Source organism: Mobula hypostoma, chromosome 7 (assembly GCF_963921235.1).
Source record: "Mobula hypostoma chromosome 7, sMobHyp1.1, whole genome shotgun sequence".
Classification (NCBI taxonomy): Eukaryota; Metazoa; Chordata; class Chondrichthyes; order Myliobatiformes; family Myliobatidae; genus Mobula; species Mobula hypostoma.
Genome location: NC_086103.1, coordinates 168026319 through 168048691, shown reverse-complemented (window position 1 = coordinate 168048691; position 22373 = coordinate 168026319). Strand labels below are relative to the sequence as shown.

General features: G+C 40.7%; 1 protein-coding gene across 7 annotated transcripts in view; it reads left to right on the top strand.

The window, feature by feature from the left end:
• The window catches only part of herc2 (HECT and RLD domain containing E3 ubiquitin protein ligase 2), a 240637-nt gene that overhangs the window by 38224 nt on the left and 180040 nt on the right, over positions 1 to 22373 (top strand). For 5 of the 7 annotated variants that reach the window (XM_063054515.1, XM_063054514.1, XM_063054513.1 and 2 more), the window contains exons 4-10: positions 9785 to 10004; positions 10112 to 10212; positions 10314 to 10470; positions 10557 to 10667; positions 15879 to 16044; positions 17352 to 17525; positions 19539 to 19727. In XM_063054515.1, the coding sequence (XP_062910585.1) occupies positions 9785 to 10004; positions 10112 to 10212; positions 10314 to 10470; positions 10557 to 10667; positions 15879 to 16044; positions 17352 to 17525; positions 19539 to 19727 (1118 nt within the window). The remainder of the gene's footprint in view (positions 1 to 9784; positions 10005 to 10111; positions 10213 to 10313; positions 10471 to 10556; positions 10668 to 15878; positions 16045 to 17351; positions 17526 to 19538; positions 19728 to 22373) is intronic. The other 2 variants (XM_063054516.1, XM_063054512.1) reach the window with 1 other exon arrangement.

Genomic DNA, 22373 nt, shown 5'->3' with positions numbered 1-22373 from the left:
GTTAGGTACTACACTGTGCTTAGAACAGATAGTTTTTATATGGTGTCACTTGCTTGTGTTTGTGTATTTTTTTTTAAAAAAGCACTAAATTGTGTTACTGAAAGCAGTAAGATAATTCTGGACTGTCCTGCTCACTGTGGTTTCAAGCATTCAGGCTTGGAAATGCCAGAAACAGCAGTGATTGAAGCTGAAATGATTTCACTACTTGAAGCTGAGCACTATGAAGAATTTGAAAATATCAACAATCATCTTGTACGTCATAGTGAAAAAGAAGATTTGAAGGATGCAGTTGTCCATAAGGCAGTCCATTATCTGCTTGAGGTGTCTGTGCTGATTTTGTCGATAATTATTAGGAACTAATACAGTTTTATAGTACTGTTGGTAGTGTTCTAATTTGTTCTGTGTTTCATTTAAGTATATGATTTGTTCTTCAGTTTGTCTCTTTAATACCTTTTTAATTATTTTCATGAAACTTTGGCTAATTGGGACAGCCACTTAATTGGGCCAAAATGTACTGGTCTGAAGGTGTCCTAATTAACCAGAATCCACTATATTTCCAACTGGACATTCATATGTACAGTTGGTGCTTATTGTTCATTGCTTATTGTTTGTTTTTTTTGCGATCTGTCCTGAGAGAGAGCAGGAAGATTGGGGACAAAAGCAACATTGATTGTGTGAGAATTGGATTAGTAACCGGTTTGTAATAACACTTGTTGATAAATGAAATGGTGAACACATTTGTGCATGGATACGTGCATTTGTGAGAACGTTTTACAGGGTGGAAATGGCTTTGGTGGTGATGAGTAGTTTTTGGTGAGAAATCTGGAAGGCAGTATGCAGAAGGCAATAATTCCCTACCTGTAGATCTGATCTCTAATCATTCAGTGGAGTGGGCAATGATGAGAGATCTCTGAAGTCATCATGCTAGGTTAAAGGGGAAGGATGGAGAAGAGCATTCCTCCTTTGGAGCATATTACATTACCCTCACTAGCATTGCCTTCTCAAATTTCAGTCAAGTTATCAGACAATACATCCCTTTAACAAAGCCATACTAACTGTATTGCTACCACTGATATTAAATTCATCACTCTGTTTTTGCCTAGCTTACCCTGCTTCCCTCGAATAAAGGTACCACACTTGTTGTCTTCTAGTCATTTGGCATTTCTTCTGTGGTCAGCTCAGATTAAACATTTCTGTCCAAGCCCCAGCAATTGCCTCCCTTGCCTGGCATCGCAGCCTGGGACCCAATGCATCAGTCCCTGAGGCTTTATCCATCTTTAACTGTGTTAAGAATTCTGATACCAGTAGTTTTCTCATGGTAATTGATACTAGATTTTCACAGTTTCCCTGAATTCTCCAGTTACCTCATCCTTCTCCTTACTGAATACAAATGAAATTTTCATTTAAAGCTTCAGCTCAGTCATTCAGCTCATGCACAGATTGCCAATTTGGTCTCTAATGAATCCTCCTTGCCCTCAATAGGTTTATAAATTGCAATGTCCAGCAGTCTCATTTCTTCACCCTTTTAATTTCTTTAATTTGTCCACCTCTTTTAAACGCCTATTAGAGTTGCATAGTACATAAACTGGCTCAACTTACCTGTGTCGCCCAAGGTACCTATGTGAGTTAACCCCATTTACTTGTATTTGGCCCATATCTGTCTAAACCTTTCCTATTTATATCCCTGTTCAGATTTTAGATCCTTGTTTGAACTTTAAATGTAATTGTTCCTGCCTCTACCAGTTCCTCTGGCAGCTTGCTCCAAGTGTCCATTACCTTCAGTGTGGGAGGGGGGAGCATGCCAGTCCCCTTTAAGACCTTAAGACCATAAGATATAGGAGCAGAAGTAGGCCATTTGGCCCATTCAGTCATGGGCTGATCCAATTCTTCCACTCATCCCCACTCCCCTGCTTTCACCCCATAACCCTTGATGCCTTGGCTAATCAAGAACCTGTATATCCCTGCCTTAAACATACCCAGTGACTTGGCCTCCACAGCTAGTGGTAACAAATTCCCTATCACTGAAGTAATTTCTCCAGGTCTCAGCACTAAAAGGACATCCTTCAATCCTGAAGTCATGCCCTTTTGTCCTAGAATCCCCTGCCATGGGAAATAACTTTGCCATATCTAATCTGTTCAGGCCTTTTAACATTTGAAATGTTTCTATAAGTTTCATCCCTCATTCTCCTGAACTCCAGGAAATACAGCCCAAGAGCTGCCAGACGTTCTTCATACGGTAACCCTTTTGTTCCTGGAATCATTCTCGCGAATTTTCTCTGAACCCTGTCTAATGTCAGTGTATCCTTTCTAGAATAAGGAGCCCAAAACTGCACACAATACTCCAAGTGTGGTCTCACAAGTGCCTTATAGAGCCTCAACATCACATCCCTGCTCTTATATCCTATACCTCTAGAAATGAATGCCAACATTACATTTGCCTTCTTCACCACCGACTCAACCTGGAGGTTAACCTTTAGGGTTTCTTGCACAAGGTCCCTTTGCATCTCTGCATTGTGAATTCTCTCCCCATGTAAATAATAGTCTGCCAGTTTATTTCTTCCACCAAAGTGCATGACCATACATGTTCCAACATTGTATTTCGTTTGCCACTTCTTTGCCCATTCCCCTAAACTACCCAAGTCTCTCTGCAGGCTCTCTGTTTCCTCAATGCTACCTGCTCCTCCACCTATCTTTGTATCATCGGCAAATTTAGCCACAAATCTATTAATTCCGTAGTCCAATTCATTGATGTGCATTGTAAAAAGCAGCGGTCCCAACACTGACCCCTGTGGAACTCCACTGGTAACCGGCAGCCAGCCAGAATAGGATCCCTTTATTCCCATTCTGTTTTCTGCCAATCAGCCAATGCTCCACCCACACTAGTAACTTCCCTGTAGTTCCATGGGGTCTTATCTTGCTAAGCAACCTCGTATGCGGCACCTTGTCGAAGGCCTTCTGAAAATCCAAGTACAGCACATCTACTGCATCTCCTTTGTCTACCCTGCTTGTAGTTCTCTCAAAGGATTGCAATAGATTAGTCAGGCAGGATTTTCCTTTCAGGAAACCATGCTGGCTTTGGCCTATCTTGTCATGTGCCTCCAGATACTCTGTAATCTCATCCCTAACAATCGATTCCAACAACTTCCCAACCGCTGATGTCAGGCTAATAGGTCTATAGTTTTCTTTCTGCTGCCTCCCACCCTTCTTAAATAGCGGAGTAACATTTTCAATTTTCCAGTCATCCGGTACAGTGCTAGAATCTGTCGATTCTTGAAAGATCATTGCTAATGCTGGCTCAGTCTCTCCAGCTACTTCCTTCAGAACCCGACGGTGCATTCCATCAGGTCCAGGAGATTTATCCACCCTCAGACCATTAAGTTTCCTGAGCACCTTCTCAGTCGTAATTTTCACTGCACATACTTCACTTCCCTGACACACTTGAATGTCTGGTATACTGCAGACGTCTTCCACTGTGAAGACTGATGCAAAATACGCATTCAGTTCCTCTGCCATCTCTGCATCTCTCCATTACAATATCTCCAGCATCATTTTGTATTGGTCCTAAATATACCCTCCACTCTCTTTTACCCTTTATATATTTTTAGACTCCCCTACCCTTTGAGATGGGCTGATATTTGCCCTTATAATTTTTATAAAACTCCAAGTGACGCTTGACCTCCTTTGGTCAAGTGAAAACGGTCCCAGTCAACCTAGTCTCTAAGAACTCAAGGACCCTAGTTCCAGCAACATCTTTGTCAATCTTTTCTGCACCTTCTCTAGTTTAATTACAGAGGATTATGGTATGGTGACCAGAACTGCAGACACTACTCTAATTGTGGTCTCACAAATGACTTTTACAGCTGTAATGTGACGTCCTAATTGTACTCACAGCCCTGACAGATGAAGGCTTATGCCTTCTTCACCCCCCCCCCCCCGCCTGCAATCTAACTAAATCATCACTTTTAGGAGACTATGTACTTATACCCTTTGTACCAGTTTACAGAAAGGTGTACAAGAAGTCAAGTTTATTGTCATTTAACTATATACATGTATACATAGAACACACATAGAATAGTACAGCACAGTACAGGCCCTTCGGCCCACAATGTTGTGCCGACCCTCAAACCCTGCCTCCCATATAAGCCCCCACCTTAGATTCCTCCATATACCTGTCTAGTAGTCTCTTAAACTTCACTAGTGTATCTGCCTCCACCACTGACTCAGGCAGTGCATTCCATGCACCAGCCATTCTCTGAGTAAAAAACCTTCCTCTAATATTTCCCTTGAACTTCCCACCCCTTACCTTAAAGCCATGTCCTCTTGTATTGAGCAGTGGTGCCCTGGGGAAGAGACGCTGGCTATCCACTCTATCTATTCCTCTTATTATCTTGTACACCTCTATCATGTCTCCTCTCATCCTCCTTCTCTTCAAAGAGTAAAGCCCTAGCTCCCTTAATCTCTGATCATAATGCATACTTTTTAAACCAGGCAGCATCCTGGTAAATCTCCTCTGTACCCTTTCCAATGCTTTCACATCCTTCCTATAGTGAGGTGACCAGAACTGGACACAGTACTCCAAGTGTGGCCTAACCAGAGTTTTATAGAGCTGCATCATTACATCGCGACTCTTAAACTCTATCCCTCGACTTATGAAAGCTAACACCCCATAAGCTTTCTTAACTACCCTATCCACCTGTGAGGCAACTTTCAGGGACCTGTGGACATATACCCCGAGATCCCTCTGCTCCTCCACACTACCAAGTATCCTGCCATTTACTTTGTACTCTGCCTTGGAGTTTGTCCTTCCAAAGTGTACCACCTCACACTTCTCCGGGTTGAACTCCATCTGCCACTTCTCAGCCCACTTCTGCATCCTATCAATGTCTCTCTGCAATCTTTGACAATCCTCTACACTATCTACAACACCACCAACCTTTGTGTCGTCTGCAAACTTGCCAACCCACCCTTCTACCCCCACATCCAGGTCGTTAATAAAAATCGCGAAAAGTAGAGGTCCCAGAACAGATCCTTGTGGGACACCACTAGTCACAATCCTCCAATCTGAATGTACTCCCTCCACCACGACCTTCTGCCTTCTGCAGGCAAGCCAATTCTGAATCCACCTGGCCAAACTTCCCTGGATCCCATGCCTTCTAACTTTCTGAATAAGCCTACCGTGTGGAACCTTGTCAAATGCCTTACTAAAATCCATATAGATCACATCCACTGCACTACCCTCATCTATATGCCTGGTCACCTCCTCAAAGAACTCTATCAGGCTTGTTAGACAGGATCTGCCCTTCACAAAGCCATGCTGACTGTCCTTGATCAGACCATGATTCTCTAAATGCCTATATATCCTATCTCTAAGAGTCTTTTCCAACAGCTTTCCCACCACAGTCGTAAGGCTCACTGATCTGTAATTACCCGGACTATCCCTACTACCTTTTTTGAATAAGGGAACAACATTCGCCTCCCTCCAATCCTCCGGTACCATTCCCGTGGACAACGAGGACTTAAAGATCCTAGCCAGAGGCTCAGCAATCTCTTCTCTCGCCTCGTGGAGCAGCCTGGGGAATATTCCGTCAGGCCCAGGGGACTTATCTGTCCTAATGTATTTTAACAACTCCAACACCTGCTCTCCCTTAACATCAACATGCTCCAGAACATCAACCTCACTCATATTGTCCTCAGCATCATCAAGTTCCCTCTCATTGGTGAATACTGAAGAGAAGTAGTCATTGAGGACCTCGCTCACTTCCACAGCCCCCAGGCACATCTTCCCACCTTTATCTCTAATCGGTCCTACCTTCACTCCTGTCATCCTTTTTTTCTTCACATAATTGAAGAATGCCTTGGGGTTTTCCTTTACCCTACTCGCCAAGGCCTTCTCATGCCCCCTTCTTGCTCTTCTCAGCCCCTTCTTAAGCTCCTTTCTTGCTTCCCTATATTCCTCAATAGACCCATCTGATCCTTGCTTCCTAAACCTCATGTATGCTGCCTTCTTCCACCTGACTAGATTTTCCACCTCACTTGTCACCCATGGTTCCTTCACCCTACCATTCTTTATCTTCCTCACCGGGACAAATTTATCCCTTACATCCCGCAAGAGATCTCTAAACATCGACCACATGTCCATAGTACATTTCCCTGCAAAAACATCATCCCAATCACACCCGCAAGTTCTAGCCTTATAGCCTCATAACCTCATAATTTGCCTTTCCCCAATTAAAAATTTTCCTGTCCTCTTTGATTCTATCCTTTTCCATGATAATTATAAAGGCCAGGGAGCGGTGGTCACTGTTCCCCAGATGCTCAACCACTGAGAGATCTGTGACCTGACCCGGTTCATTACCTAGTACTAGATCTAGTATGGCATTCCCCCTGGTCGGCCTGTCCACATACTGTGACAGGAATCCATCCTGGACACACTTAACAAATTCTGCCCCATCTAAACCCTTGGAACTAATCAGGTGCCAATCAATATTAGGGAAATTAAAGTCACCCATGATAACAACCCTGTTATTTTTGCACCTTTCCAAAATCTGCCTCCCAATCTGCTCCTCTGTATCTCTGCTGCTACCAGGGGGCCTATAGAATACCCCCAGCAGAGTAACTGCTCCTTTCCTGTTCCTGACTTCCACCCATATTGACTCAAAAGAGGATCCTGCTACATTACCCACCCTTTCTGTAGCTGTAATAGTATCCCTGACCATAGTATCCACCCCTCCTCCCCTTTTTCCACCCTCTCTGTCCCTTTTAAAGCACTGAAATCCAGGAATATTGAGAATCCATTCCTGCCCTGGTGCCAGCCAAGTCTCTGTAATGGCCACTACATCATAATTCCATGTATGTATCCAAGCTCTCAGTTCATCACCTTTGTTCCTGATGCTTCTTGCATTGAGGTACACACATTTCAGCCCTTCTACCTTACTGTCTTTACACCGTTTATTCTGCTTCTCTTTCCTCAAAGCCTCTCTGTATGTTAGATCTGGCTTTACTCCATGCACTTCTTTCACTACTCCATCGCTCTGGGTCCCATCCCCCTCGCAAATTAGTTTAAACCCTCCTGAACCATGCTAGCAAACCTGCCTGCAAGGATATTGGTCCCCCTCGAGTTCAGGTGCAACCCATCCAATCTGTACAGGTCCCACCTTCCCCAGAAGAGATCCCTGCTCCTTGCACCAACTCCTCAGCCATGCATTCAACTGTCATCTCCTCCAATTCTTACCATCTCTGTCACGTAGCACTGGCAGCAATACTGAGAACGTCACCCTTGAGGTCCTGTTCTTCAGCCTTCTGCCTAATTCCCGAAACTCACACTTCAGGACCTCATCCTTCTTCCTGCCTATGTCGTTGGTCCCAACATGTATCACGACTTCTGGTTGCTTTCCCTCTCATACCAGGATGTCGTGCATCCGGTCAGAGACCTGGCACCCGGGAGGCAACAAACCATGCGGGTGTCCTTCTCACGTCCACAAAATCTCCTGTCTGCTCCCCTGACTATAGAGTCTCCAATGACGACAGCTCTCCTCTTCTCCGCCCCACCCTTCTGCACCACAGGGTCAGACTCAGTGCTGGAGGCCCTGCCACCGTGGCTCACACTTGGTTGGTCGTCCCTGCCAACAGTATCCAGGGTGGTAAACTTATTATTCAGGGGAATGGCTACAAGGGTGCTCTGCACGACCTGTCTGCTCACCTTTGCTTTCCCCCCCTCTGACTGTCACCCAACGACCTGCTTCCGACAGCCTAGGTGTGACTACCTCCCTGTAGCTCTCATCTATGACTGCCTCATTCTCCCTTATGAGTCGAAGGTCATCCAGCTGCTGTTCCAGATTCCTTACACGGTCTTCCAGATCGCCCAGCCATATGCACTTCTGGCAGATGTGACTCTGCGGGAGAGGGGCGTTCCCCCAAGTCTGCCACATCTCACATGAGAGGCACATCACTGTCTCTGGAGACATTGTAAAAACTAACTGTGAGCTAGCTTGCCCTCCGCCTCTTCTCGTCGAAGCCTGTCGAGTCAAAGCCTCAAAGCTCCACTCCTTCATTGGCCCGCTCACTCATGTAATGTATAGAGAAATGAGATGTTTCTCCAGACCAGAGTGTAAAGCACAGTAGTACACAAAATACACATAAGACATTATAACTTAAGAAGGTGAGGATAAATAAAAAGATAAAGTGCATAAATTAAATATTATGTAGTAAAGAACAGATTATTCAGAATTTGATGTGGCAGGGAGATCAGAGGCCTGATTGCTTGAGGGGGAAAGACTCTTTTTCATCCTCACTGTTTGTCGAGTAAGCTGTTTTTTTAAAAATATAAAATAATTTCTTGCGTGAATTAATTTGGATTTCGTTTTGAAGCACGTGGTGGAAAGCCATCTATCTCCTTACTCTGTTTATTTGCCCTTGAAAGGGCAATATCTGTGAGTCTTAAGTTTTGTTAATATCGGTAAACATTTAGTAGATATATTTTGAAGGAAATATAATGTTTATCATTTATTGCTATTAAAATATCACTGTGCTGTGAGTTGCTTTTGTTTACATGGCATAGTTATGGAGAGTGTGTGTGTGTTCCCTTAGTTAACAGCGATTGCGAGAGTAATTGACAATGTCAGTACATTCAAGCATGTAATGACTCTGTATTAAATTTAATAGGTATTTTACTTGACTTTCTGCAATTTCACAAGTTAAAATCTCATTTAAAAACCCCGAAGGAAGCTTACGTCTTGGATGATTTTTTGAGGTGTTTAACTCTTTGTATGGCTTTGTATACCTTCACTGTGAGGGCAGTAGAAAGGCCAAAGTAAAACAGTTACTTGTGCATTGTACTTTATAGAATTGCCTTTATACTTACTGATTTTTTATTGTTTTGTTTATTATTTTTTATATTTTTTATGCAACATCATGTTCATAAGAACTGACATAAGAACATAAGAAATAGGAGCAGGAGTAGGCCATCTGGCAAGTCAAGCCTGCTCCACCATTCAGTAAGATGGCTGATTTGGCCATGGACTCATCTCCATCTACCTTCCTTTTCCCCATAACCCTTAATTCCCCGACCATTGAAAAACCTAACCAATCTTGTCTTAAATATATTTACTGAGGTAGTCTCCACTGCTTCACTGAGCAGAGAATTCCATAGATTCACCACTCTTTGGGAAAGCAGTTCCTCCTTATCTCCATCCTAAATCTACTTCCCCTAATCTTGAGGCTGTGTCCCCTAGTTCTAGTCTCACCTACCAGTGGAAACAACTTTCCTGTGTCTATCTTATTTATCCCTTTCATAATTTTATGTTACTATAAGATCTCCTGTCATTCTTCTGAATTCCAGCGAGTATAGTCCCAAGATATTTGGAGTAACAGTCATTTTGTCCTCCTTTAAACTTGTTTACTGAAAAACGATAATAAACAAAGTTTTTTTTTTCATCTCCCCCTCCCCCTCCAGCTTTCAAATCCCTTACTCACTCTTCCTTCAGTTAGTCCTGACGAAGGGTCTCGGCCTGAAACGTCGACTGCGCCTCTTCCTATAGATGCTGCTTGGCCTGCTGCGTTCACCAGCAACTTTGATGTGTGTTGAATAAACAAAGCTTGAATCTTATATGTATGAAGTTACTTTAGAGTTGTGATACTTGTTTAAGTAGTAAAAATTGTGCTGAAGCAACTGCAATGGTACTATGCATTTGAAGTTGTACTAATCTTTTGATGATTAGAATAAAGCTACAAAGCTCCACTTCTCTTTTATTCATTGAAAATCATAACTAATGCACTTTAATTGTAGATGTGAGTGAGTTGAAAGAATGTCTACATGTACTCGTGAAGGAACAGCAGTCCGTTGCCGCACAAGCAGCAGCCACAACTCTCTCTGGGATAAGACTGAAACAGAGGCTGGCAGTGCTGGAGCGATACTTCATTGCACTGAGTAGAAATGTACTTCTGGAACATACGAATGTTAAGTGGAAGAGTTTGAGTGTTCCTGTGGCTGTTTCTGACAAGAAAAGGTATTGTCCTTTGTCGATAAGATTATAAAGGAAGATAAGATACTTAAAATTTTAAAGTTGCATGCACATTTGATCGTTGACATTTTAACTTTTATTTTAAATGTCAGTTCCCGACCTGCTGGGAAAGGTGTAGAAGGACTTGCAAGAGTTGGATCTAGAGCAGCACTTTCATTCGCCTTTGCATTCCTCCGCAGAGCCTGGAGGTCGGGTAAGGAGTAGCATTTTGAAGCTTGTTTATCTAAAGATCATTTGCGGTCTTAACCTTTGCTGTTAGTTCCCTGGGGACACTTTTTTCCTTTTTGTTTTAAGGTGAAGATGCAGACCTGTGCAGTGAATTATTGCAGGAGTCTCTCGATGCACTTCGTTCTCTCCCAGAAGCATCCTTATTTGACGAAGGCACGGTATCCAGTGTGTGGCTTGAAGTTGTGGAGAGAGCAACAAAATTTCTCAGGTCTGTTGTTACAGGGTAAGTTAACAGATGACTATAGCATTTTGTTAAAGCAAACATCTGTTTATTTGTTGTAATTAAGAATTGAAAGTTTTGTTCCACAGTGATCTTCACGGAGCACCAAGCTTGAAGGGTCCAGGAAACATTCCACTTCAAGATCAACACTTGGCTCTCGCAATACTTCTAGAACTGGCCGTGCAGAGAGGAACACTAAGGTAGGGAGTTCTGGAAAAATAGACATCTTTTTCACCTTCTTGATGATGTGAAATTTTGTAACAAAGATATTTTATTTCTAATGAGTTGAATTGCATTTCGTGGAGTGAGGCAGAAAATTGCAAGTAGATGAGGTCCTGGTTGACTCTGTGATATCTTACATTTGGTAATGCAGTGTATTATTAATATCATCTTACTGTATTTTGGTTTCAGAATGTAGTGGGTATTATGGAAATTGGGTAAATGTTCTCACTTGTACTGGGTGTTAAAGTTGTCTTTTGACAGCTATGCGACAAGATTGCAATTTATATATAACAATAGAAAAGTTGCATAGTGTTTCAAACAGAACCAGCAAGCTTGGCAACACAGTTCAAATTTTAAAGTAAATTTATTCTCAAGGTAAACATATACGCTGAGATTCATTTTCTTGTGTACATACTCAATGAATTTATGAAAGAATAACAACCATAATAGAATCAATGAATGACAACACCAACTTAGGCATTCAAACAGAGTGCAAAAGACAACAAAATGTGCAAATACAAAAAGAAAGAAATAATGAGTATAAATAAATAAGCAGTAAATATCGAGAATATGATACAAAGAGTCCTTGAAAGTGAGTCCATAGGTTGTGGGAACATTTCAGTGATGGACAAGTGAAGATGAGTGAAGTTATCTGCTTTGGTTCAAGAGCCTGATGGTTGGACGGGTAATAACGATTCTTGAATCAGGTGGTGTGAGTCCTGAGGCTCCTGTACTTTCTTCCTGATGGCAGCAGTGAGAAGAGAGTATGTCCCGTGTGGTGGGGGTCCCTGATGATGGATGCTGCTTTCCTGCAACAACTTTTTGGGTTAATGTGCTCAATGATGGGAAGGACTTTAGCTGTGATGGACTGGGCTGTATCCACTACTTTTTTGCAGGATTTTCCATTTGAGGGCATTGGTGTTCCGTACCAGACTGTAATGCAGCTAGTCAGTACACTTTCTACTACAAATCTATAGAAGTTTGTCAAAGTTTAGATGTTATGCGAATCTTCGTAAACGCTTTAGGAAGTAGAGGCCCTGCATCCTTTTTTCATAATTATACTTGCTTGCTGAGCCTAGAGCCATCCCTCCAAAATAATAACACTTAGGAATTTAAAGTTGATTACCTTGTATGCCCATGATCCTCCGATGAGGACCAGCTCATGGACCTCTGGTTTCCTCCTGAAGTCAATAGTCAGCTCCTTGGTCTTACTGACATTGAGTAAGAACTTGTAATTATGGCACTACTCAGCTAGATTTCTCAATTTCCTTCCTATATGCCCAACCTCTTTTGAAGGATTTACCAGCCCTTATTAGTGATCTACTGGGTCTAAACAGGTCCATGATGTTGCTCCTTGTAATCAGCCTTTTTGTACTTGATTTAGATGTACAAAATGGATTCAACAAGTAGTGAACCACACAAATCTATTAGTGAGAAGTCCATTGTTTGAGCTGTTGCCCATCATGAAACAGAAGTGTGAAAACACAGGCTGTACAACAAATGAATTATTTTAGTACTCTTATGCACTGACATTGGGATTCTTGCTGAAGTTATTCATCTTTAATCATTCTTAAGTACTGATTTTCACAGTATTACATCACTAAGTTTTAGTAATGATTTACTCCCTTCAATAGTCCAACATAGATTCAGAAAGAAGGTTTACTCTCATGTGTAATCAGTTCTTGCTATTCTGTGCACTGTTTTATCTTCATAACTCAGATAAGATTAGCTTAATTTGTCACACGTACATCAAAACATACAGTGAAATGTGTTTTTTGCATCGATGACCAACATAGTCCGATGATGTGCTGGGGGCAGCCTGCATGTGTTGCCGTAGTTCTGGCATCAACAAGTGTGCCCACAACTTACTACCCTAACCCATGTGTCTTCGAGAGAAAACCAGAGCAACTGGAGGAAACCCATGTGATCTTGGGAGAACATACAAACTCCTTATGGAGGGTGCTGGGAATTGAACCTTGATCGCTGAACCTTGAACTCTGTAAAATGTTACGCTAATAGCTGCACTATTGTGACACTCTGGGTGTTCAGCAATTTAGTTAAATTAGCCTCATGTTTATCCTGTTCATTTGTAACCATTGGTGTGGACATTTGGTATACAGCGTTCAGTAAATCTACCGAGTAACTTCCTTTTGTGCTTTGATTAATTTTTTAAACTCTCTCTAACTTCATTTCTTTGTCATTTCAATTCACTAATCAATATTTTGTCTGATCTTTGATTTATTAACACGGTTAATAAATTTTTAACATTTTTTTTAGCTATCATTGATTTTTTTTTAATCCTGCCCTTTCTAAATAATACCTAATACTCATAATTTTCCTGAAGGAGATACTTTTTCCCATTTAAAAAAAATTAGTTCGTGGTGATTCCATGGTATTTTCTGGTGACTATTTCATAATTTTATGACCTTGAATATCGGTGATAATATTCTGATTTTGAAGATGGGATATTGTGAATTTTAGCGCCTGTCTGTATTTTAAGCACAGATTCTTGGTTGGCATTTTAGTGCAATGCTGAGAAAGGTGTGCACCGTCAGAGGTTTCTCCTTGCAGAGATATTGAACCATGGCCAGAGGTTGTGAGAGATTCCAAGGCACTGTTGAAAGAAACAGAACCATCCAGTGTCCTAGCCAGCAGATATTCCTCAACCAATATCAAAAACAGATTTGAAAGTAGAATATTAGAAATCTGAAATAAAACCATAAATTATTGGTCTGTCTTAACCAGTCAGACAGTGTCTGTGGAGGAAGAATCAGAATTAACAATTTTTGACTGATATCCTTTTCTCATAACTTATTAAAAAAAAATTGGAGATATTAGATTATGAGGACATGCAGTAATCTTTTATTGTCATTTAGTAATACATGCATTAAGAAATGATACCATATTCCTCCGATGTGATATCACAGAAACACAGGACAGACCAAGACTGAAAAGCTAACAAAAACCACATAATTATAACATATAGTTACAACAGTTCAACAATACCATAACTTGATGAAGAACAGGCCATGGGACAGTAAAAAAGTTCAAAGTCTCTTGAAAGTCCCACGTCTCACGCAGACGGGAGAAGGAAGAAAACTCGCCCAGCCATGCCCAACCACAGTCCGACTCTTGAGTCATCTGAAAACTTTGAGCTCCGATCAGCCCTCCGACACCGAGTACCGAGCGCCATCTCTGCCGAACGGTTCGACCTCAGCCTCGGTCGCCAACAGCAGGCAAAGCCGGGGATTTTGGGGCCTTCCCTCCAGAGATTCTCAATCGCACAGTAGCAGCAGCAGCGAACCGGGCATTTCAGAAATTTCCAGATGTTCCTCTGCTTCTCACGTCTGTCTCCATCAAATCAGAATTGTGCACAGTACCCTATTTAACAAGTACAATATCATTTCACCGGAGAGCTGCGCGCGCTGGGTCGTGCCGCCATCTTCTCCTCCCTCCTATTCTAACAGATATAACAGATTTTAAGCAACTACAGAGATAGAGACAGAGAGAGAATCTGTGAGAGGGTAGAAGATTCATTTTAGATATGAACATAAGAAATAGGAGCAGGAGTCGGCCATCTGGCTTGTTGAGCCTGCTCCGCCATTCATTAAGATCATGGCTGATTTGGCCATGGACTCCTCTCCACCTACCTGCCTTTTCCCCTTAACCCTTAATTCCCCTACTGGGCAAAAATCTATCCTGCCTTGTCTTAAATATATTTACTGAGGTAGCCTCCACTGCTTCCTTAGGCAGAGAATTCCACAGATTGACCACCCTCTGGGAAAAGCAGTTCCTCCTCATTTTCATCCTAAATTTACTCCCCTGAATCTTAAGGCTATATCCTCTGGTCCCCTTGAAAGATTAACTCTAGTGCAAATGAAAGGACTTGGAAATGGAATAAGAAATGCAAGAACATCTGGAGGAAGCATAAATAGCACCTGTACTTTCTGAAAAATTTCTTCCGTTCCAATTCCTCATAGCCCTCAATTCCTTGATATTTCAAAGTTCATCTCCCTCCTCTTTGAATACCTCCAGTGACTTAACCTTCAATGCCCTCTGTGATAGACGTTTGTAGGGATTCACCATCTTCTCTGAGAAGAAACTTCTGTATACTTCAGTCTTTTCAAACTATGTCCATTTGTTTTAGACTGTCCCACCCAAGGAAATATCTAAGCATTTATCATGCTATGACCTTGAATATTTCAATGAGATCACCCTTTATTCTACTGAATAAAGGTTTAACTATTTTAGCTGTTTGTGATAGAACAGCCCTTTTGTCCCAATGAATCTGTTATAGTACTATATATCTATTTCCCAAATAATGGAACACAAGCTGCATGCAGTACTCCAGGTAGAGCCACTCCAGCACCCTATACAACCAATCATTGTTAAACCAGCCTTTCGTTGTTAAACCCGTCCTCAGCAATAAAGATCAATATGCCATTTGCCACCTTAATTACTTGCTGTAACTGCATGCTATTTGTGTTTTATACATCCGAGCGCCTAGATCCCTCTATTCTCTACTTATTTCCCATTGTGAAGGTCCCACATCTCCAAGTTCCAGAACAGTTATTACACTTCAGCCACCAGGTTCTTGAATTCATGTGGATAACTTCACTCCGCTCAACACTGAATTGAATCCACAACCTATGGACTCTACAACTCGTGTTCACAGGATTATTTATTTATTTTTTAAACTATTATTTGTTTTATTGTTTTCGCACATTTTGACTTTTGGACATTGATTGTTCATCAGTCTTTTCAAGAACTCTACAACTCGGGTTCTCAGCATTATTTATTTATTTTTTTAAATATTTGCACGGTTATTTTTTGGACATTGGTTGTTTATCAGTCTTTGTGTATAACTTTTCATTGATGCCATTGTATTTTTTGTTTTCCTCTGCCTGCAAGAAAATGAGTCTAGTTATTAATAGCTTTTCGAGAGCACTAATGGCTTCCTTTGGGTGATTTAGCCAATTTTGCATCTTTGGCGATTTTCTGCTTATGAAGTTCCCCTTCCACGTAGCTTGTTCTTCACCTAAAATCTGTCCTAATGTGGTATTCTGATTAGATCTTAAATTTAATTATGTGAGGTTTACAGTCAAAGTGCTTACATGTTTAGATAGTTAGAAAATTTACTTAGAATTTGTGGTCTTTCTCATTTATTAAATGTTCATTTTCTTTCACAGCCAAATGCTGTCCGCTGTTTTATTACTGCTGCAGATTTGGGACAACGGAACCAGAGAAACTGACAATGAAAGATCATCACAGGGAACCAGTGCACCACTTTTGCCTCTTCTGCAGCGGTTCCAGAGCATTCAGTGCAATAAAGATTTGCCACTGGGAGATGAAGAGGTAGTACAGTAATTGTGAAATTATTTGTCATGGCACCTGGTGTTGCTTTAGCATGAAAGCTACTGAGAATGTGTTAGCAAGCAAACTTCGAGCTTGCTTCCAGCATCTGCAGATGGCTGAATAAGACCATAAGACATAGGAGCAGAATTATGCCATTCATCCTATCAAGTCTGCTCCACCATTTCATCATGGCTGATCCACTTCCTCATCAACCCCACCTCCTGCCTTCTCCTCGTAACCTTTCATGCCCTGACTAATCAAGAACCTATCAGCCTTCACAGTAAATAGATCCAGTGACCTGGCTTCCACAGATTTACCACTCTCTACAAATTCTACAGATTTACCACTCTCTGGCTAAAGAAATTCCTCTTCATTTCCATTCTGAATGGACATGCCTCTTATCTGAGGCTGTGCCCTCTGATTCCACATGTACCCACTGTAGGAAACATGGTCTGCACATCCGCTCTATCTAGACCTTTCGACATTCAATAGGATTTCAAGAATGCAAGTAATAAAGTGCCCTGCTGAAATTCCTAGCATTTTCTATTTTTATTTCAGATTTCCAGCATCTGATTTTTTTTTTCTCTTTTTGAAATCTCTGCACTTTGTTTTTAGCCATCATTTCTTTGCGTGAACACACAGTAATTTCATCCTATAATTATTTTCTCTGAGGCATATGTCAGGCAGACTGGTCTGTAATTATCTGGATGAGGCTTATTGTCTTTTATTTTTGATAAATATTGGGTTCCACATTGATTATTGTGTTTCTGACTCTCATTTAGACATGAAATAGCTCTACAATTCTACTAAATCAACCTCATAAACCTTTGCCAATTAAAACTGGTTTATAAATCCTTATTTATCAATAGCTTTTCGAGAGCACTAATGGCTTCCTTTGGGTGAATTAGCCAATTTTGCATCTTTGGCAATTTTCTGCTTATGAAATTCCCCTTCCACATAGCTTGTTCTTCACCTAAAATCTGTCCTAATGTGATATTCTGATTAGATATTAAATTTCATAATGTGGGTTTCACAGTCAAAGTGCTTACATGTTTAGATAATCCACCTGATCTCCCCAAATCCTTTAGCCAGCTCTAGCCATCCACGTTAATTTTGGCTTACTCATATACAGCTTGTTGAAAATGTTCTGTACAACTTTTAGGAGTTCATAACTTTTTTGTGTTAAATTAATCTCATAAACATATATGTCTAATTTTAGTACAATTGTCAATATAACTATTGTGTGCTATAAGTAATTACCAAAATGATACTCGTAATAAATTTTCATTTTTGCATGTTTTTTCCAGATACTGGGAAACCCTTTGAGTCCAAATGAATGTTTCTTGAGATACCTTACTTTGCCCCAAGATAATGATTTAGCCATAGATCTACGACAGACAGCAGTTGTGATTATGGCTCATTTGGACCGTTTGGCAACTCCTTGCATGCCACCACAGTGTAGCTCTCCGCCATCTCAAAAGGTAAAAATGTGTAAATAACCTCAAAAACTCAAGAATCCTCTACACTAAAATTGTCACTGCTTTTCACATCTATATAGTTGCTTGCTTCTAAGTTTGAAATAAAGGTAACTCAAGTATTAGAATGCTGCTATTTTCCCCTTGTACTAACTTGGTATCTGGGTCCAGTTTTGTCATAGCTGCTTGCATCTTCAAAGTTTGCAAATATAATTGGTGTTAAAAGTAGAAGCATCTTGCCACCTCAGATGAAACTGAAGGTTCACAATTACAAACCTTTGGTGACGTTACTTAGCATTTAAGGCGTTCAGTATTGTGGCTGTTATTTAGTATTAGGTTAATCATGTCAATCATTCTCAATTGTCTCTGACCTTTCAAGAAATTTGAGTTCTCTGGACATACACAAAATGTTGGAGGAACTCAGCAGGTCAGGCAGCATCTATGGAAAGGAATGGAGTCAATGTTTGGGCAGATACCCTTCAATTTTGACAAAGCCTCTGCAGCAACTCTAGAGCAAAACCTCAAAATCCTCGTAACTCTACAAGAGTGACATTTTTGGAAACAGAAATGGAAATTATTGTAAATATGTAACAAATGACTTGCTATCTGTGAAGAGTGAAGATGAGTTGACATTTTTGACTGGGCTATATTTCAATTTGTTTGTTCAGTTTTTATTATAAATACTTCTATAAGTGCCACAGGTTGAAATCATGAAAGCAAGAAGAGTCAACTTTGAGGCAAAATTTAGCTGGGGTCAACTGGGTGATTCTAAAAGCAAAGGAACTGCTGCAAGTGGGAGGCTTTTGAAAGGGTGATTTCAAGAGTTTAGGGGCAGTATGTTCCTGTTAGGATGAAGGGTAGACTTGCAAATCTCTGGGAACTTTGGATGATAAGAGATATTGAGTCTCTGATAAGTAAAAAATAAGGAAGCATATGCACACTTAGACAATGGGATTTGACAGAATCCAGACTTGAGAGGGAAATCTAGGAATACAAAAAGAGGGTCTGGGATGGATTTGGCAAATGGGATGAAAGATACCCAACAATGTTCAGTTATACTAACAGTAAATGAGCGACTAGGGAGGAACCAGATCCTCCTGAAAGATCATTAAGGCCACGGAGATGGCTGATTTTTAATGTGTATTTTCCCTTTATTTACCAGGGGTACTATCATGGATGCCAAAAAAAATGAGGGTAATAAGTAGTGAGGTGGTATTACAAAGAAAGAGGTATTCGTAGCCATGAAGGGCATTAAGGCGGACAAGTCCCCAGGTGCTAATCACGTGCACCTTTGGACCTACAGAAGGCCAGGGAAGAAATCACTGGGGCCTTTGTAGAAGGCATGAGCCATACTTAGGGAGAAGTTGGCCTCGCTGGAGTTTTGTTCCTAGGACCATAGGAGAATGAGCAATGACCTCACAAAAGTTTATATGAGGGGTATGGATGAGATCAATTGTCATAGCCTTTTTAAGGCTGGGGTGACCAAAACTACAGGGCACAGATACAAGCGATGAGGGGAGAGATTCAAAAGAGACTTGAGAGTTAACTGGTGTACGCAAAGGGTAGTGAGTAAATGGAATGAGTTGCTGAAGAAAGTGGTTGAGGTGAGTACAGTTGCAACATTTAATAAGCATTTGGATATGTACGTAGAAAGTAGGGGCTTGGACTGTTATGGGCTGAGTGCACACAACTGGGACTAATGGGGAGGATGCTGCTTTCGGCATAGACCAATTAAGCTGAAGGGCCAGTTTCCGAGCTGTATTACTCTATCACCCCTGAGTTCAATACCTTGAAATAAGTCCTTCCTCTAGACCAGAGGTTCCCAGCCTGGGGTCCATGGACCCCTTGCTTAATGGTATTGGTCCATGGCATAAGAAAGGTTTGGAACCCCGGCTCTAGGCATTACTTCCTCGCAAATTTTGTCCTTAACCAAAATTATTTTTAAAAATCCAGGATAATCTTTTTCATTGGGTATCTTTATATGACAAAAGTGTTTTGACTGTTCGATTTTTGTGATAGGGCTCTCTGCAAGAAGTCTTGGCCTGGGGGCTGCTGGGTTGGAGAAGCCAAACGACAGTGATTTGCCCCATTCAGTGTGAAGCCATTGCAAATCTTGGAGTTACGCAAATAAGCTGTGCTGAGAAATGTTTTATTATCCTGTCAAGGAATGGAAGGGTTTACATGCAGGCATACAGCAGTGATACACTGGTAAGTATTTTATGTGGTCTTTTGATTGTTAGTACAGTACTGTAACCTCTATTAAAAGGCTTATTACTTTAGAATGTACGCTGTAAAGTTAATATTCAATTTATATTGCATACCTTTTTGAAGTTTTTTTTCCCTTTTATATGAATGAACTCAGAACTTTATTGGTATAGTTCTTAAGTGTTTTTTTAGCATGCTGTGCCCCTATCCCTATCCCAAACCCAGGGTTTGTTGATAAGATATCTATCTGCCAATTTTTACTCTAATAATAAGTTGGTAATCTATTTGCAGCATTGTTAAAGTACATATTCTATTTTAATATTGCTTTGAACCGGTGTCCTTGCTCTCCGAGAACTGCAATGAAAATTAATGACAAGCACAGCGAAGAGAAATTGTCCTCAAACTTAAATGCTGTTGGATGTGATTTGTCACCTTTAACTATATTCTGTAAAATATAACCCTTGCCCTTTGTCTCCAAACAATTTCAGACTAAATTGTTGTCTTAAGTTCATGCTGCTTGGTTCCTATCCATTACTTCTTTTGCATTTCTTCTCCACTGTTATGTGCGTAATTAATCTTGGTCTGTCATGAAGATATATTTCTTTTGAAATTGTACTCTCTATTCCAATTAACTGTTAAGTTGAGTTGTAATAGTTATAAAGCAACTATTGTAACTTTACTAATTTGCCCACTTTCTGTTCCTATGATATAGTTCTACCAATGTAGTATCATTTATCAGGACTTTACAATATCTACCTTAATAAAAGAGGGAGTCTTGGTTTAATGTCCTGTTTTATTAATCACAATACATGTCCAGAAAATTAATCTGTGTGCGTGGTCACAAACGTGTTGTGCCAAGCAAATGTTGATTTTCATAAATACAAGATGGTATTGTTCAACTGATAAACAAGAATCAATGACAACATAATTCTGATAACTGTGAAGGGACACATTTTAAGAGTGTAAAGAGTTCTGCTATAATACAAATTGGATATACGCGATTGATGATTTGGGTAATGCTATTTCTATTGAATAGATGGAATTGGTTATTAAGTGATTTTGATCACTTAAGTGGAGAACCACTTGAGAGTTACTTTTGAAGTTGACAAGCAAGAGAAAAAGCTCTCTTGGATGGGTGGGAGGTGGAAAGTCTTGGAGAATAAACTTTACACATAGCTTCCCTACCATAAATAGATACGATAGTTCTACATGAATGCAGACTGCTAGTTTCACTGTGGGAGGCCAGTGGAAGTTGCCAAGCAATTGCTTCTATTGACTCATATGCAGCGAAATTTTGTTACAAAATGTGCCTACAGGCTTTAGTATTTTTAGATTGCAGTAAAAATGAACTTAAGCTATTTAAAACACATCTTTTCAAAAACCTACAAGAAGAATAACTTTGATATTGCGAGTGTGAAATATCCTAGCCTCTCTTCCGATTGTTTTTATGATGTGATTTTCTATAAACCAAGATTTCATAGGAATGCAACTATTGCAGAACTTCCTCTACTAATATGGCTAGGACATAATGAATGTGAGGCACCTAGTGAGCTTTGAGGATCAAAGGGACCTGCTGTACAAATCCAAGAATCCCTGATGCTGTCAGCATAGATAGATAAAGGTAGTTATAAAGGCAAATGGAATACTTGTCTTCATTACCTGGGGCATGGAATACAGAAACAGGGTCAATATAGTACAATATTGGTTTGGCCATTGTTGCAGTACTGTGTGCGGTTTTGGTCTCTTGTGCTATAGGAAGAACGTAATTGCTCTGGAACAGATGCAGAGGATGTTGCCTGGGATGGGGTTTTTCAGTTATAAGGGGAGACTGGATAAGCTGTTTTTTTTTTCTCTTGTTTTGCAGTGGAGAAGGCTGGGGAGAGGCCAGATTGAGTTATAGAAAATTTTGAGGGGCATGGAAAGAATGTATAATAGGAAATTTTTCCCCACAGCAAAGGTGTCTAAAATCAGCTGGCGCAGGTTTAGAATAGGGGTAGAAGATTTGGAGGCGATCTGAGGAAGGTTATTTTTCAGCCAATGTGTTTGGAGTCTGCCTGACCTGAGCGATAGACACACGTGCTCTCAACAATTAAGTATCTGGACAAAACTTGAACTGAATGCATCGACTTCAGGCCAAGTACTGCCAGGTGGGTTCAGTGAAGATGATTATCATGGATGTTCTGAGCCAAAGACATGTCTATATTTTGTATGACTCAGGATTTTGGGAACTTACTGGTAGCACACGTGGGGAAAGCATTTTGTTGAAGGAGCTTTGGATAGTTGGCACATTGTGTCCTCCAACTACAGTATACTGAGAGCACAAATCAAGTGTTCTATTTCTCTTTGACTTTGAGGAACTAATGGTGTAATTTCAGCTGTATGAAACTTTGATCAGGCTGTATTTAAGGTATTGTGTGCAGTTCTGGCCACTGCCTTACAGGAGGAATGTAAAGGTTTTGGAGAGGATGTGGACTGCACTATGATGTCTGGATTAGAGGGTATGAGCTGTAAGGAGAGGCTGGACAAACATGCGTTATTTTCTCTGGAACATTGGCAATGGCGAGGTGACTTGAAGGAAGTACTTAAAATGATGAAAGACACAGGTATGGTCAATAGAGTCCTTCTCTCAATTGAATTCTGCAAATACTG